This window comes from Ochotona princeps, chromosome 19 (assembly GCF_030435755.1).
Source record: "Ochotona princeps isolate mOchPri1 chromosome 19, mOchPri1.hap1, whole genome shotgun sequence".
In the NCBI taxonomy this organism is placed as follows: Eukaryota; Metazoa; Chordata; class Mammalia; order Lagomorpha; family Ochotonidae; genus Ochotona; species Ochotona princeps.
Genome location: NC_080850.1, coordinates 45,637,544 through 45,656,680, shown reverse-complemented (window position 1 = coordinate 45,656,680; position 19,137 = coordinate 45,637,544). Strand labels below are relative to the sequence as shown.

Genomic DNA, 19,137 nt, shown 5'->3' with positions numbered 1-19,137 from the left:
GGACAGAGGATCTTCCTCTCTGTCTCTCCTCCTCTGTGTATATCTGGCTGTAATAAAATGAATAAATCTTTAAAAAAAAAAAAAGAAAAATTTCAAAAAGGGAAAAATAAGCACAAAAGGAAATGCAATTAACAAGCCTAATAATAAATTTAAAGTTTATATACCTAAAAAGCACTCTGTATTCATAGGCTAGCAATTCATAAGTTTATTCAAAATATTAATCAATGCTCTCTTATTACCACTCTTTAAAATCAGAAAAATAAAACAGTAACCAAAAATGTTACATCTGAGAATTTAAAAAGGATAATCCATGGATAGAAATAAATCATGATACTTATAAAGTCAAAGCAGTACCACAGGCATTCTAAAATTTCATCCCAGAATGAAAGGATATAAAGAAACCATACCAGGAAGAAATACAACCAAATTCCTTCCCTGTATCTATCATTAAACAAAAGAACTCACTAATTCAATAGTGGACATCAGTACCTGCCTTGACTCTGCCATTGTAATAAATGATCACGGATCTACAGGCTTAGCGAAGATATTAACTTTCCCAGTTCTAAAGGGTCAGAAGTCTACAACAAGGATACCAGCATGGATAGTGTCCTGGTAAGAGTGTCCAGCTTACTAGGAAAGCGTCAGGGAGCCCATTCAAACACACAACAGCAAGCCTCTAGGACAGGCACCAATCCCATCATAAGAGCTCCACTCTCGAGCTCCCATCTCTAAATATCAACACCCTGTGCACTTGAGAGTCCAGCGTGGGAGTAAGGGGAGGATCTAACCCAATCCACAGACATTATTATAGCAGAAATCTTACAAAGTAACAGAGAAACAGAAATAAAATATAAGGTAACAAAAACTGATTAAGTGTGAACAGAACAATCAATTCAGTAAGTACTTTTCAAAAAACACTAGTTACCCACATGCAAAAGAATTAAACAGAACCTATGTCTCAACACACATGAAAATCAACCAGATACAGAGCAAAGACTTCAGGTGTAAGAACCAGAAATTTAAAACCTCTAGACAAAAACATCACATCATTGGTCTAGACAAAGATTTTATAGATAAACTTGAAACCTTCTACACATCAAACAAGCAACAAAGTGAAAAGACAACCTCTAAAAAGATAGAGAATATCTGGCAATCATGACAGAAAACAGTTCCCATCGAGAACACACAGATAATAAACGCTTAGCACCTCAATGTTTGAAGACATTTCTCAAAATAAGACATACAATAGGTTACCAGCACATGAAAAAAATCTTCACATGGAAAATTATCAGGGAAACGCCAATCAAAACAGTCAGAGTTCACCTCAAAATTCAGAAACAGTATCATCAAAACTCAGAAACAACAAATGTTGGCATGGATGTGAAAATAAGGAAACATACTGCTACTGAATATGTAAGTTGGTATAACCACTAAGAAGAGCAAAATGAAGCTTTCTCAAAATTAAAAACAGAACTACCATATGCTCCAGCACTTCTGCTACTGGGTATATATTCAAAGGAAATAGGCTGGAAAATCATCTGACACCTATGTTTACTGCAGCAACATTCACAACAGTCAAATATGGACATAATCCAAGTACCCATTAACTGGCAAATGGACAAAAAAATGTATATATGCACAATGGAGTATATTCAGGCATTAAAATATGAAATCCTATCATGTGCAACATCAAAGAATCTGGAGGGATTATATTAAGGGAAATTAGGTACATATCTATATCATATTACATCACATATACAGATTCTAAAAAGTTCATCTCCCAAGTATGGTGCAGAACAGTGGCTACAACAGGCTGGGTATAATAGCCAGTTTTTTTTTTAAGATTTATTTTTTTTACAAAGTCAGATATACAGAGAGAAGGAGAGACAGAGAGGAAGATCTTCCGTCCAATGATTCACTCCCCAAGTGAGCTGCAACGGGCCGGTGCGCGCCAATCCGATGCCGGGAACCTGGAACCTCTTCCGGGTCTCCCACGCGGGTGCAAGGTCCCAATGCATTGGGCCGTCCTCACCTGCTTTCCCAGGCCACAAGCAGGGAGCTGGATGGGAAGTAGAGCTGCCGGGATTAGAACCAGCGCCCATATGGGATCCCGGGGCTTTCAAAGTGAGGACTTTAGCTGCTAGGCCACGCCGCCAGGCCCCTATAATAGCCATTTAAAAAGCTCAGTGAAGGAAGTACGTGTGTGTATATATCTATGATTAGAAACAAGAAAGAACACATCTGGGTGAAATTGAGTATTTCAAAATGTGTATACGTAATGGCAACCAATCTGCTAACTTACACGAAAAAACAGAATGCCCTAGAGAAATATGTTACTAAAACCGACCCAAGCGTAAGTGTAAAGCGTCACGGATTCCCACAGAAGCATTTTAAAGGACTTAAAGCTAACTTTTTTTAAGTGACTGGAACCAGGTGCTTTCACCAATGCGTTCCATCTAATTTTTACGTAACAGGAAATTGTAATATTTAAATTACTCCAGACCACAGGAAAAAAAATATTTAAACAGCTCCAATTAATCTTCAAAATTAGCGTTAATTCAGGACCCAAACCTACTCAAAAAAGTACAAGAAGAATATTAAAATTCAACATCATTAAATAAAGTGTAAGCTTCAGCAATTAGTCAAAGTTTTAATTGTCGACTCTGCAGAATTCATTCCAGGAACACCAGAGGGTTAGTCATCATAACTAAGCACATCAAAAAGCTGAAAGCCAAATCACAGTGTTATAATTAGGAATGACAAAAAAAATATTTCATGTCAGTCCTACTAAGAATTAATAACTGAGTAATCAAATAAAAACATTTAAAACTAACGCTTGTTAACAAAAAACACTAATAGACATAGAAAGACTTCTCAGATTAAATGTTAAGGGGTTTCAATAAAGTGAATATATAGCAAAGCTTTATACCAGGAATTAAGGAGAGATGACAAATCCAAACTTTTCTAATTACATAAATGTAAATAAATTTAAGCACACACAAGCGAGTTCACACATGCTCACACAAACATTATACAATTTACATAGAAAAAAGTATATGTATAGCCCATCTCAGAAAATATAAACAACATACATAATCACAAATTTGTATTATCTATTAAAATATTGGTTTACCTGTTTGGGAAGACGGAACAAGGAATTCTTATAGAAAATATCCTTCGCCTGGCTCCATGTACCATCAATGATGATGATTGTGGACGGATAAACAGGACAATCTAACATAAACTCTTCCAAATCAGTAACTTCCGCCCCTGGATATAACACTAACGTACCAGACCTCCGGCAAACAGCAGAAAGTTCAGGATCTCTAAAAATAAACATTTTTACATGTATCTTCATTAGCTTGTGGGGGCAAAAAAATTTTATTTTCATTACCAAATTTCCTAGTAACATTTTACCTCTGCCACTTCATGTAACTTATTGGACAAGGCACAATTCTGCCACCATACTCTAAGTTTCCCAACCTTCAGGATTGCTCTCCACCAAGATTCCCCTCTGCATAACTATTTCCAATTGCCCTACCAGTTAATTTACCTTTCCTCGCTGAAGCGACGGCCGACTTTGACTTTACACTTGTCCTTAGGGAGGCACGCTGCCAGCAGAGGAACCGTCCGCAACACTTTGCTTTCCTTTCAATTAAAACACAGATTCTTACTGAAATATATTCTTAAAAAACCTCAATGATCAACATTTGTTTCATCACTTCATATGTAACTTCCACTAACCTTTCAGTAAAGACCACAGTTGAACTTCTAAATGAAGGTGAATTTTCTCAACTTATTCTTAGTAAGCATCCTGCAGTATAGCTTTTCATTCTTTTTGAGTATTTTAGTGGTCAAACAGCAATCTATACAATGCCTACGATTATTTAAAATGTACATGTGTTTAACTAAATTACTTATTTCTGATAAGCTTTTTATTTCAATAGTAACTACATTTTGTACTATGTCAACTTGAATATAACTGCCCAGATGTATATGCCTAGAAAGAAAGGAAGTGGGGGCCAGTGTGATGGCTCAACAGGCTAATCCTTCACCCGCAAGCACCAGGATCCAATATGGGGATGGGTTCATGTCCTGGCTGCTCCATTTCCCATCCAGCTCCCTGCTTGTGGCCTAGGAAAACAGTGAAGGATCACCCAAAGCCATGCAATCCTGCACGCCTGTGGGAGATCCAGAAGAAGCTCCTGGCTCCTAGCTTTGGATCAGCTCAGCTGCAGCCACTGCAGTCATTTGGGAAGTAAACTAGAGGATGAAAGATCTTTTTGTCTCCCCTTCTCCCTGTAAAACTTCCTTTCCAATCAAAACAGAAAAATCTTTAAAAAAACATAAGTGCTAAAAAAAAAATCACAACTATGCAGCATATTACAGGATGGGAAATGGAGCAGCTGGGACACGAACCCATTAAGCACTCCTGATGGCAAAAACTCCAACAGTATGAGCGACACAACAAATAACACAGGGTTGGATTATAACTCAGAGTTCAGGCTGACATAAATAAATAACACAAAAATAAACGGAGAAGAAAGGACCAGTCTTCTTTACAGGAGAATTCTAAAAGAATATAAAGACTTCCTACTCCAGGTCACCCCCTTTCATGTGAGCCGAATTAATGGCCCTGCTGCCCAAGAATACAAAGGATGGGAAGCAACCTGAGGGTGGAGAACATGGTGATCCTTATGAAAACAACAACATCAACTTGACTATTTCTCTCTCTCTGCCTTTTCCCTCTCTACCTGACTCCCTTTCTCCTTCAGTCACAATCCTAGTTTTCCAACATGGAAACTATCATTCTTGTTGGGATTATGATACCACCACTATGGTACAGTGGGTAAAGCCACCACCTGTGATGCCAGCATCCCATACAGGCACCACTTTGAGTCCCAGCTGCTCCACTTCTGAACCAGGTCCCTGCTGATGCACCTGGAAAAGTAGCAGAACATGGGAGACCTAGAAGCAGCGCTGGCTCCTGGCTTCAACCTCCTGGCCCCGCCTTGGCTTTTTGGGGCTATTTGGGGTATGAACCAGTGGATGAAAGATTGGTCTCTCTAAGAACTCCCCACTCCCCCACTGCTGGCTCTGGCCGTTGCAGCCACGTGCGGAGTGAACTGGCATATGGAAGATCTTTCCATCTGTCTTCTCTCCGTAACTCTCATCTGTCTTTCCAATAAAAATAAAAAGTTTTGTAATAAAACCCCTTTTATATAAATAGCATTTATTATAAAATATACATGTTTCTTCTATTCACCTAAAGGCAATCAGAACTTTATTTGTACATTGACTTTGTAAGACTGAAGTGCCAGAGTTATTTCTACTTTAGCAAGAAGGAATACAGCCTAGGACCAAATTCAAAAAAGCTGCTTATTCACAGCTGTTTATTTTCTTAGCTGTTTAGGCACAAAAACTCCTATTTCCTTTATCCAAGATTATTATAATTCTAAATTTCTATAAAAGAAATACCTTTCTTTAAAACATATGCTTAACATATGAAAGAAACTTTTTCCCCCAGAGGCAAACAATTTATTTCCAGGAGCAGGCACTATAGCAGGTTTAGCCACCATATGGAATGCCAACAATACATTCTAGTTCTTACCTTTGCTACTCAGCTTCCAATCCAGCTCCCTGCAAACGTGTCTCAAAGTAGCAGATGGTGGCTGGCGCACTTGGGAGGCCCAGGGGGTGGTCCTAGCTGCTGGCTTCAGCTTGACCTGGCTTCTGCTATTTGGACATTTCGGAAGGGAACCCACAGATGCAGGATGGAAGGTTTTATCTCCTTGTCCTACCCTCCCTGTACCTTTTCTCTCTGTCACTCTTTCAAATAAATAAGTCCTCTAAGAAATGTGTTTTCAGCAAGAAATAAGAGCAGGGGGATGAGGACTTTTATCTGGTAATTACAAAATCTTACCTCTGCAGGATGCTGAATTATGTACAAGTCAGTAGAGATGTGGAGAGGGTGAACTGGTAGAAATGGACACAAACACACTTTCTGAGGTCGGCTGAAGAGTAAAAAGGGGAAAAAACTGTCAATTTTTTTAATACAGTGATACATAATCCTACTTGAATATATAAAGAAGTTTGTCAAGACCACCTTCTTTTCAAAATAAAAAAAAAAAACAAGACAACATTTAATCACTCAGACTTCAGACATGAGAATTTGGGAAAAGATTCAAGAAAATTATTTACTATGCATATAAATCAAAGTATAATGAAACAGTCTCAGCTATCTCTAGTAGGAAAATATTAATGTCACCACGGTCCACTTAGAGACTTAGAAACCACTGTTGCATTCTAGAGCAAGCGCAAGTCAAACACAAGCCTACCAATTCTTCTACATCATCTCAAGTTGGGGGAACAATAGGATAATAAAATGTTGGAATGTGATTACCATTTAGAAAAAACAGTAGTTAAACTCAACCATCAGTCAATACAAAAAGCTTTCCAACTGTATACAAAATCCCAAAGAGAGCTGGACAGGACTGCCCTTGTCTAGAAACTAACGCCCAGTGTTTCCGCCTTACTCACTGAATCTCCTTTTGCTACTGCCTGCTTCATTTTCATTTTAGTTAGCTGGTGTTTTACAATGATTTAAGTAACTGTTGCACTTAGGAAAACATATAGACTGGATAGCAGAGTCTCTCCCTCTTCAGTCCTCCCAACTGGGGTCATCTCATCCCCAGGGAAACAGTGAGCAGCTCCCTGCGTCCTTCCCAAGGAATCATAAATAAACACAGATATTTAGCTATTCTAACTACTACACTGGGAATGGGTGTTTTTGATATGAAAGCTGAAGGTAAAGACCCAGACATTATGGGAATAAAAGTTTCATCACAGACTGACATGACCTATCATTACACCTGTATAAAAGTCAATGCTGGGTGGGGGGATTCCCAGAGCCTATGAAACTGTCACATAATGCAAAATAATTAATAAAAAAAAATGAATACATGGCTGCAAGGAAAATAAAAAAAAAAAAAGAATGCCTGGGAGCCAGCACTGTGGTGTTTCAGGTAAAGCTGCTGCCTGTAACATTATTATCCTTTCCAGCTGCTGGTTTGTGTCCCAGATATCCCACTTCCTATCCAGTTGCCTCCCAGTGGCCTTGGAAAAGCAGTGGAAGAATGCCAAAACGTCGGGTCCCCTGCTACCCTCATGGGAGACCCAGATGAAGATCCTGGTTCCTTTGGCCACTGTGACCATCTGGGAAGTGAACCAGCAGATGGAAGATCTTTTTCTTTCTCTCACTCTCTGTAACTCTTTCAAAATAAATGAATAAATCTTAAAAATAAATAAATAAATAAATAAAATCAATGCTATATTATGAGGAACTAGACATAGAGCAACTAGATGGGGGAGAGGGAATTGGGGAGGGGATAAGGGAAATGCCAGGACCCTATGGAATTGTATCATAAGATGATAATAATAATAATAAAATGTTTAAAAAAAGAGGGACTTGCACGAGCATACTTACTACCACACAATTGACCACTGTCAACACTTTTCCTCGTATTTAATGATGTGCAGTAATAGCCTGAGATGGAAAATGCTTATGTTCATAAACTACAAAGTTCAGATAAATTGGCTCAAATACCTGTTATAGCTACTGACGCCTGCAAGACACTGTGAGTCTCGTGGTTATTTAGACGCTCCCTCAGGCAGAGCTGGAAGGGTGCTGCACAACAGGACTCCATCCCACTTCCCCAGTGAACCTGGGGTGGACAAGCGACTCGGCTCAAGAACAACCAAAACACCAGCTTTCAGTGACCTTTGATTGCTGTGCCCACACTGCCTTTCCTCCGAGAAAATGCAAGAGTAAACACAGCAGAACAACACCCAGTGAGCACCGCTGACAGGCAAAGGAAGGTCAGCTAGGAGACAGGCTGCTTGGGGCAGGCATTCATCTGAGGATGAGGGCGCCCACATTCTCTATCAGAGAACACGGGTTCAAATCCTGGCTCTTCCTTTCCACAAATGCAGACCTTGGGTGGCAGGTGATGACTGAAGAGTAACTGGGCTCCTGTCACTCAAAGAAGACATCTAGAGCCTGCATCTGATGATTCATGCCCCGGTGTAACACTCCTTTCTGACTTGCTATGAGACTGTTCTAAACCCCATCCTGGGGGCAGCATTATGACACAGTAGTAACCCACTGCACCTGCAGTGCTGCCATCCCATCTGCTTGCCAGCCCAGGCCCAGCTTCCTGATAATGCACCTGGGAAAGCAGTGGGATTGCAGCCGAGGGGCATGGGCACGTGCCACCCATGGGGAGACCTGAATGCAGCCAAGGGGCATGGGCACGTGCCACCCATGGGGAGACCTGAATGCAGCCGAGGGGCATGGGCACGTGCCACCCATGGGGAGACCTGAATGCAGTTCCAGGGTCCCAACTTCAGTCCTGGCCCAGCCCCAGGTGTCGTGAGCATTTGCAAAATAAATCAGCAGGTGTGGTACACTCACTCACGTTCTCCTCATCTCTCAAATAAACAAAAAGAAATTAAAATAAGCATTTTAAAAGAAAAAAAAGATTTCTCATTCAGGAAAAGGATGATCACACTGAGGGATGAATTCTAAAAACCTCTGATTCTGATTTTTAAGTTTCTTACAAGTATAAACTGGGGCTGACAATTTATCAGGCTAATCCTCTGCCTGCAGTGTCAACACCCCCTGTGAGCACCAGTTCAAGTCCCAGACGCACCACTTTTAATCCAGCTCCCTTCCAATGGCCTAAGAAAGCAGCAAAGGAGGCCACAGATCTGTGGGTCACTGCACCCATGTGGGAGACCCAGAAGTTCCTGGCTCCCAGCTTTACAGCAGGCCAGCACAGAACACTGCAGCCATCTGGGAGGTGAACAAGCAGATGGAAGCTCTCCCTCCTTCTGTCTCTCCCCCTCTCTTTTTGTAACTCTGACATTCAAGTAAAAAAATTTTTTTGAAGTGCAAGCTAAATCCAAAGAATTAATGCAAAACACAATAGAAAAATCAAGTAAAAACTACTGTTTGTCTAATATAATCAGACAATTTACATGGTTACATCCCAATACTATCCCAATGTATGGGGAAGAACTCAACTTCAATTGTGATAACACCACTTATATGTGGCCTGAACAAATATTCCACAAACACTAACATGATAGCACCGTGTGCTGCCACAGCAACACCTTACCTAAAAGGCTGACTTCTAATCTTCAGCAGATGAACCATCACCCATTATGCCATGTCTTCACAATGTACCTCACTCACCGTTGACTGTAACATAGAATTTATAATTACACCCAGTGTAACTTCAGTTCATATGGGTGATTTTTTTAATAATAATACAAAACCTCAGTAAGACTAAAGTTCTTTAGTAGTATCACAAAGCCACTTAAGCCAATTCATGCAAGTTGCCCTTTTTAAACACTTCACAAAAATACTTTATCTCTAACAGACTTATTGCTGAATTTGTCAGACTAATTTTTCAAAATAATAAATGGAAGCATTCCAGCCTCTCAAAGCACACCTTATAAAATCTGAATAAGTAAACACAATTCTACAGAAACCAAGCTTCCTTCATACCTAGGAACCATCAAGAACCTTCACCAAGCCTGCTCCCCAAACCCAGGGAAAAGTCGGCTGTCTGGAACTGAATACACTCCTAGCCCACACCCCTACAACCAATTAGGCCAAAACTCAACACAGTACTTAGCTACCTTGGACGTGTCATTTCCATTCCAAGACTCTCCTTGTTTGTTACTTGCAACGTTGAAGTCACTGTCTTCGATTTGAATCATTTGTACTTCCTTTATATTTTGTCCATACTTCCGTGTACCACGTGACCACGTCATGTGACAATGTTTTATTTTCACACATGTGTCTCCCTTCTAAACAGAGAGCCCTTGAGAGTAAGCTTTTCACATAAGTCTGGATCGCCCAGTCCAGGACTAACACACATTGGCTTCCATCACAATCGCCACTAAGTCTGAAAACCTGCACTGATAACATTTCCAGGTGGTGCTGGTGTCGCTCCTCAGTGACCAACGTGGGGAAGAAGGTGGGACGATCAGTTTGCCATACACATCCCTGGAGGGCACCTCAGTGTTTTTTCAAGGGACTTGAATTTGTTCCTATCCAAATCATTCCACTTACTACTTCTGTCCACAACTGAGGAAGGCATAGCGAGGTGCACTTCTGTGAGAAGTAACAAGCAAACAATAAAACCAAGAAAGCTCTACACTCCTTTAGAAGTAGCAATCAAAAAATAATAAAGCTGTGGGCCAAGGGCTAGCCAAACCTTTCCCTCTGCATGAAAATCTGACCTTCCCTTAACTAACCAGCTCTGTTGCCCTGGCAACTTGATAACTACATTGCTAGGCAACACTGCATGTGACTGAAAGGACCTCTGACTGGCTGACTTCACATGGACTGAAGAACTGTGAAGATCTGACATGGACAGCACGCTGTAGCCTTCCCTAATTTGAAACCCACAAATTCGCTGTTGAGTGTGGAGCAAGACTCCGAGCCAGAGGGCCGCGGGGCTCTGACAGAACAGGACACTGACGGCTGCTCTGCACCAAGCCACAGCTGCCCATGCCCCTGGTGCGTGGCCTGGAGCAGTGCCAAGTGCTGGTGTCTCCAGGTGTCACCAGTGTTTTCTGCCTGGCAGCGGCAGGGCACTGCTGAAGTCACCCACCTCTTGCTGCACCCTGGCTCTGTCCAGCACCTCTGTGAACACGACGCTCTCTGCTGAGGGCTCCCTCCTGAGAAGGTGGGCTGCAGGAGGGACGGCAAGGCTTCCCAGCCTCCCTTCTCACCGCTATCCGTCCCAGCACCCAGCACCCAGCACCCAGCACCCAGCACCTTTCCATTTCCTCTGATCTCCTCCCCGGATGCTCTCTACTCCACACAACGTCCCCATTCCTTCGTTTGCACACACATCGAATTTCTATCTGGCCTTCATGTCTTCTCTAGCACTTAAGTAATCAGGTTGTCCTATAACTATAAATGAAATTCAAAGTATCAGACTTTCCTTTGTTATATATAGGGATCAATCTGATAAGCAATTGTACATAAGAGACAAAAATATTTACAGAACAAAATATTTGCTGAGGAAAAACACAGCTAAGCATTTTAAGTGTAAACACCATACATGATTTAATATAGAACTAATTACTTTAGCTTATGTTTTGATATACCCATCAGTTATTACCTATTTATTTCAAAACATCTCTCCTTTATTAACCTAATTCTTTTTTTTTAAAGATTTATTATTATTGGAAAGCCGGATATACAGAGAGGAGGAGAGACAGAGAGGAAGATCTTCCATCTATTGTTTCACTCCCCAAGTGAACCGCAACGGGCCAGTTCTGTGCCGATCCGAAGCCGGGAACCAGAAACCTCTTCCGGGTCTCCCATGCGGGCTGCAGGGTCCCAAAGCTTTGGGCCGTCCTCGACTGCTTTCCCAGGCCACAAGCAGGGAGCTGGATGGAAAGTGGAGCTGCCGGGATTAGAACCAGCGTCCATATAGGATCCCAGGGCGTTCAAGGCGAGGACTTTAGCCGCTAGGCCACGCCGCCAGGCCTATTAACCTAATTCTTATCACTTAATTCAAACTAATGAAACTACAGTTCTTCAAAAACAGTTCACCAGTTCAACTGCTCACCTTTCTTAAGTAGACGCGAGTTACTTTAGGACATGAATTCGTGCTTGCTACCCTCCTCTTAGTGTCTCTCCTACTTTGCTCTGACAGCATAGTGATGGTGACTAAGTGCACCTGTTCATCCACTGTTTGCCCAACCAACGGTGAATGTAGTCACTCCTCTCTTCATTCTAAAGTCATTCTGAAAGAACAGCAAAAAGTCTCCCTTTTCAAACTCAACTTTTGTCGAGGTTTACATATTTCACATCAAAAATAGACTAAACAACATAAATGCAATAAATTTCTAAAGAAATATTTGCTGCACACCTTAAGTGCCAGATATTAGATGTGTAGGACAGTAAAACAAAGATAATCTCCCTCATGGAGCTTTTTTGCTCTTACTGTGCAAGAAAGAACTCTACCAAAGTTCCTTCCTTGGTATGAGCAGGTAGAGCTGTCGCTCAGTGCCAGCACGCCATACAGACACTGGTTTGAGTCCCGGCTACTCCACTTCAGATCCAGCTCCTGGCTGATGCACCTGGGAAAAGATGTGGAGGATAACCCAAGTGTTTCAGACTGTGCATCCACACAGGAGACTCTGAAGCAGCTCCTGGCTGCGGGCTGCTGGACCAGAGTGGCCTGGACCACTCTGGCTATTGCAGCTATTTAGAGAGTGAACCAGTAGACAGAAGATGTCTCTAGCTCACTTTCTTTCTCTGCCTTCACCTGTCACTCTATCTCCCCTCTCTCTAACTATACCTTTAAAATGAGAAATCTTACCAAAAAATCTTCTCTTTTTATGAACTATAATCTCCATAAGAATACACAGCTACATATATATAGCTACATGTAAAAAGAGATTATTTGAAAATAACAAAATTTCATTTTCAAGTAAAGAGCTACTTCTAGAACTTATATATAACTGAAAAATAAAAACGTAACACTGAGGGGACAGAACTGCAGCAGGATAAGCCACTGTCTGCTGCACTGGCATTCTATACCACAGTACACACAGCATTCGAGTCCCAAGTACTCAGCTTCCGACCCAGCCTTGTGCTGATGTGCTTGCATAGGCAGTCAAAGACTGCCCAGCCCCTGGAAGTGGGAGCTCAGGAGAGAGGCCCAGGCTCCTGGCTTCAGCCTGGCCCAGGCCTGGCTGTTAAAGCCAACCAGGAGGGAACCAGCACAGGAACACGCATTCTGGCTCTCCCGTCTCTGTCACTCTGACACTCAAATTAAAGATTTATTTATTTTTTATTGGAAAGGCAGATTTATACAGAGAAGAAGAGAGAAAGGAAGATCTTCTGTCCAATGATTCACTCCCCAAGCGGCCGCAATGGCTGGAGCTGAGCCAATCTGAAGCCAGGAGCCAGGAGCTTCCTCCAGGTCTCCCACGCGGGTGCAGGGTTCCAAGGCTTTGGGCCATCCTCGACTGCTTTCCCAGGCCACAAGCAGGGAGCTGGATGGGAAGCAGGGCTACTGGGATTAGAACCGGCGCCCATATGGGGTCCCAGTGCATTCAAGGCGAGGACTTTAGCCGCTAGACCACGCCACCGGGCCCTGTAAACTTCCTTTACCAAATGCTTTTCCATTCATCAAAGTTCACATTCTTTAAAATCCATGCAACCCAATTAGTGTTAATTATCTTCTTAAAATATAAATGGAACCTTCAAACAGTTTATCTAAGAGACTTCTATGAAATAAGCTTTTTCTCCTTTGCTCATTACGGTTGCAGGAAGAAGTAGGTAGGAGCCTGTTAGGCGAAGATGGCCTGACTTCTGAAGTGAATGCTGTGCTACCAGGGTCATCTACCAAGCTGGGCACACCACCTCTGCCCACATTAGAGCTCATCAAGTCAGACCTGACATACTACCAGATGTAAGAGAAACTTCTCTGAGAAGCTTGATGAAAGTCCTTAATAACATCCCCTGAAAGCTTTTTTCTCATAGCACTGATTCTAATCAAGACAATCTCACATAAGCAAATTCAAGATTAATGAATAAATTTACCTTTTATGAAGCATTTTTTAACCTACTAAACATATGTAGAACTAGAAAAAGTATGCATCTCAAATTTTCTAGCACACAAAATTCTGTAGTCCCAACAGAGTGAAATATCAAAGAACAAGTCTCAGAGTTTTGCACCACAGTAGCTGAATATATCACCACATGACACATAAAAATGACAACTTTTTAATTTTAAAACAGGTTTTGAAAAACTAGATACCACAGTGCCCTCTGCTGTTATTTAAAGAAATCAAACAATCTGTAACATAAACCATAGTTTTAAATTTCTGAAACCACATATTACTTACAAAAAGAGAAATCATTTTGTTAATACAGATTACAATGAACACTCATCTCATACAAAAAAGTAGTTGATGCCAGCCATGTCTAGGTGCTTTAAGAATAAATGATGAAATATCCTCCAAACTGCTTTTCTCCCTAGATTTCAGATACAACTGTTTCCAGGGTGGAAGGAGGATAAACATAGAAAGTCACTGTAAATTTTAAAAGAAAACAAGCATCCTGGGGTTGGCACATCCTGGGTCTGCTAGCACCAGCATGCCATATGGATGCTGATGGGCACTGGTTTGAGTCTCAGCTGCTCCACTTCCCATCCAGCTCCCACTCGTGACCTAGAAATCACCCAGAGGACGGCCCAAAGCCTTGGGAACCTACACCCACATAAGACCAAGAGCGAGCTCCTCGCTCCCAGCCTCAGAGTTGCTCAACTCTGGACATGACAGCCACTTGAGAATGAACTGGCCTATAAAAACCAATCCCTCTGACTCCTCTGCTCTTTCTGTAAAATCTGCCATTCAAATAAAAGTTTCAAAAAGCAAACATCTACCTTTACATGATACCTTCAGAGACCTCCACTCCTAGAGCAGAGGACACGTGACCAAGGACATGTGGATCAAGGCAAAGGACCTCCACTCCTAGAGCAGCAGACACATGATCAAGCCATTTCAACTGGATTCACACTTATCTATCACACTCCATAAATCTCATCCTAACAACACGAAAACTTCAAACACTTTATATAGCTGATAGTAACAGGTAAGTCTATTATAATGCAAAAAATGACAATCCACGCATACTAATGATATTCAAGATGATAATGGAAATTCATATTCAAAAAAATTATGCACAGGTTTTAAACTTCCTTGCAACCAAGATAAGCTTATCTTTTAATTCCATTTCTCTATGAACTTCAGACATATTTTAGAATTACATTATGCTGCAAAACCGAAAAATGTCAGCGAAGCTCCATCATGTTAGCATTAGGTAACACAACTTTTCATCTGAGAGCTAGACAGACAGATGCCTGCATCTGCTAAGTTCTTTATTTTTAATACTTCTTTTTGTGTATACTTTATAACGCACGTTATATATATAACAAATATAGATGAATTTAGGTAAGTATGTTTACCTACTTTCTGGAGCAATTCACCACAGAATGTGAACAATCCCTAACACTGGCCTATTTCTTCCTAGAGGATCCATTTTTAAGAATGTCAGTGAGTGAGCTTGCAGCTGCAGAAGCCTTGAGAGGGCAGGTGCCTCGTGTCCACAGAGCTGCTGTGCGCCGGCAGCTACACCAAGTCCTCCCCCTGCCTCATGACCCCGGGGCTACTGGAGAGTGACAGGCCAACTGACAGTAAGATCTTAACCATCACTTTGCAGATTTTATTCTGTCCTTTTCCAGATACATAAACAAATACAGAGCACAACAAATCATCCCCTTAGTAGTAAATTAAGATAATCACTCCTGTGCCAAATCTTGCTTAACACTTACATCATTGGTATTAAATATCACTTAATACACTTTTCCACTCCCAGGAAATTATAATTTTTAAATAAAACAATTTCTTGATCATTTTTGGATGACCCCAGAAGTGCACCTACAGGGTACTGGATACCGATACCAAATTAAAAAAATGAATGAATGAAGAATACACACATGATTTATCAAATAAACCTCCAGAATCTTGTATCACAAATTCTTCTTCCAGCCACTTCCAATCCCCACAGGGCAGAAGTCCAAAATTGAAGTAGAGAATGACACACAAGACCACATTTCTGGAAAGCATTTTCATTTTGTTTACTCTCACATATCTTCCCTTACCTAAAAATTTGCTATATTTAAAATATTGATTTATATAGCTAGTTTTGATCATTTCTCCTATTTTTATAGAAACATCCATTTCTTGAAAGAAAAATGAGAATTTTTTATGCTACAAAATAAAGAACAACATAAGATACAGTTTAGGCTAGTGGTACTTAACAACACAAGAACATACAAGATTGCTATGAATAAGACAGTGATTTTAATGCTCCCTCCCAAAGAAGTTGTACTCAATCACAGTTAAGTGAATACTATTGAAAAGTCTCAGGATGACAAAACTTCCAACCTGAGGCAATTTACACAGCAGCCCGCAACACTTAAGCATGTGGGGAAAAAAATTTAAGACTTGTTATATGAGAGGCTGATTTACACAGAGAGGAGAGATAGAAACAGAGAAAAATACAAAGAAAGAGAAAGAGAGAGAAAGACAGAAACAGAGAGATAAAGAGACAGAAAGAGATAAAGAAAGAGAGACAAAGGAGACAGAGCTGAGAAAGACACTTCAATGTGTGACTCCATGTGGTTGCCCTAGACCCCATCTGAGGATGGACAGACAAACTGCGGAATCCGAAGAGAACAACACCAAAGCACTCTTAAAGTTCTACACTATAAAGTAGCGGAGGAAAACTAGACACGTGCTTACAGATTCTAGAAGAAATATGAGCACCCAGCCCAAAAGAAGTTAACAAAATATTGGAGGAAACTGTCAGACAGGAATCGAATTTGGAAGACAGCAGGATGAACAAGAAATGGTTTCATTCAAAACATGACATTTGAGTTGGACCTTGACAGAGTCTGGGATTTCAGACAGAAGCAGCACAGGTTTGTTCTATAAAAATGGAACACAAGGGGCCTGCACTGTGGTACAACAGGTTAAGCCACTACTGCAATGCTGGCATCCCACATAGTGCCAATCCACTTCCAATCCCACTTCCTGCAAATGTCCCTGGAAAAGCAGCAGACAACCCAAATGCCTGGCACCCTGCCACCCACATGGAAGATTTCAATGCAGTTCCTGGCTCCTGGTTTCTACCAGGCCAAACCCCTACCACTGCAGCCAGTGGGGAACTAGAACAAATCAAAGATCTCTCTCCCTCTCTTCCTCTCTCCAAAACTCTTCCAACCGAATGAAATAAATAAATCTCTTAAAGAACAGGACACAGGAACAAAGGCTAGCACAAAATCAATTTATGGGGCCCGGCAGCATGGCCTAGCGGCTAAAGTCCTCGCCTTGAAAGCCCCGGGATCCCATATGGGCGCCGGTTCTAATCCTGGCGGCTCCACTTCCCATCCAGCTCCCTGCTTGTGGCCTCGGAAAGCAGTCGAGGACGGCCCAGGGAACAGTTTGGAGAAGCTGCAGAAGAAAACCTACTAAGTGAAGAAATGAGCCTAACCCTGCCCTGGAGGACTTCGCCTGTTACACTCCAGAGTGGGTACTGCTATCTCCACCAGAAATAGAAGCATGGACAATCTCCAGGACAGCAATAAAATGAACAGACCCAGATGTTAACAGAACATACTTTGCTGAGAGGGAATTGGATAGATGACAAAAATAGAGGCTGAAAAACCATTTCAATTAGTACAGGGCCGTAAAGCCTCATGGCAGACCACCAGTGTGAGACAAACCAGTTAAGAATAGTTAAAATAGGGCCCGGTGGCGTGGCCTAGCGGCTAAAGTCCTCGCCTTGAAAGCCCCGGGATCCCATGTGGGTGCCGGTGCTGATCCCGGCAGCTCCACTTCCCATCCAGCTCCCTGCTTGAGGCCTGGGAAAGCAGTGGAGGATGCCCCAAAGCTTTGGGACCCTGCACCCGCATGGGAGACCCGGAAGAGGTTCCTGGTCCTGGCATCGGATTGGCGCACACAGGCCCGTTGCGGCTCACTTGGGGAGTGAAACATCGGATGGAAGATCTTCCTCTCTGTCTCTCCTCCTCTCTGTATATCCGGCTTTCCAATAATAATAAAATCTTATAAAAAAAAAAAAAAAGGAAAAAGAAAAAGAAATGTTAAAAAAAAAAAAAAAAGAATAGTTAAAATACCACCTCCCCTGGGAAGCGCCAAGCACAAGCCCCTCTCTGTGCCCCAGAGCCACATTACTCATGCTCTATTGCGATTACTGGCTTACGTGTGCTTCTCCCTTAAAAGTCTCTCATGATAACCGCCAAGTTTCACTCATCTTTTAATACTCCCAGCACCTGGCTTGCTGAAAGAAGAAATAACAAGTGTTTCCAGAATAAAATATCCACGGTATGTTCACTCAGTAGTGAGATGCAGCTGCAAGAGACTGCTCCCAAATCATGTCTGATACAAGGCCACAGTAACAACCTGCGCCACTCGGCCACACTGCCTGCTGCTTCCCCGAGGAGGCACTACTGACCTGGCCGAGCCCACCCACCTTCCACAACGCGGACTGAGCCCCACTTGCTGGAAGCTGAGGCCACCAGTGCTGACAGAGAGGCTTTCTCTGTCCTGTCTCCTCCAAGTGAGGCATACATACATACTTAAAAACACAACATAGGCTGCAGTGAGCTTAGCAGTGTCAGCTGTAATTTGGGAATCCTACATAAGCACCAGTTCAAGTCCCAGTCAAGGCAGCCTGACAAATGCCCTCACCCTTGCTCAGGGACTTACTCTTCGACAATTTGGAGGTAACATCTCTACAAGAGGGAATGGCCCTCTCTTGAGCAGTTTAGGCTAGGCTGATTGCTCCAGCTCAACTTTCTAGAAAGTTCCATATGAGAAGTACAGGTCCAAGCAAAGCCAAAAGCATGACACCTTGTGTCAAGGTCTGAGAACTAGCCTACTTCATGGATGCAGATATGAGATTTCTACACTAGAGGCAAAGTACCAATATGCAGCTCAAATGTTTGCATCAATTCCTTCCTATCCCCCAAGTTCCACAGACGCCTGTTGGAGTATCAATGTGGCTGTGTTACAGAACACAAACAATGCACTTGTGACATCATTGCTTTCATATAAAGTACTGAACAAGTCTGTTCTCTGCTGAGAAATATATACAAACACAACCCTGAAGAAGAGCCTAGAAGAGAGTTTTCTGCATATAAACTAAAACTGAAATATCAATGAAGTAGTCACAGGATGTGGTTAAGAACCTGCATTTTCTAACATATCAGTCACTCAATATCAAGTCAATTAACTCCATAATGTTGCAAACTGTTGCTGATGTTATGTTATGGCTTTTAATTGATCTGGACGATATTCTGCCAGCTCAGCTTTTAAACCAGAGATGGTCTCCCCAAAAAACGGTTGAATTTATCTGGACAATAAGATGCTGGACTCTACGCGTGGTACATGCTTGCAATGAAAGAAGCATGACTGAGGGCCCGGCGGCGTGGTCTAGCGGCTAAAGTCCTCGCC

General features: G+C 42.0%; 1 protein-coding gene across 1 annotated transcript in view; it reads right to left on the bottom strand.

Moving 5' to 3' along the window:
• DTWD2 (DTW domain containing 2) overlaps nucleotides 1–19,137 on the bottom strand; it is a 41,318-nt gene that overhangs the window by 16,273 nt on the left and 5,908 nt on the right. The window contains exons 2-4 of the mRNA XM_004586595.3: nucleotides 5,924–6,014; nucleotides 3,554–3,648; nucleotides 3,134–3,326 (exon numbers count right to left, since the gene is read on the bottom strand). Coding sequence (XP_004586652.3) covers nucleotides 3,134–3,326; nucleotides 3,554–3,648; nucleotides 5,924–6,014 — 379 coding nt within the window. The remainder of the gene's footprint in view (nucleotides 1–3,133; nucleotides 3,327–3,553; nucleotides 3,649–5,923; nucleotides 6,015–19,137) is intronic.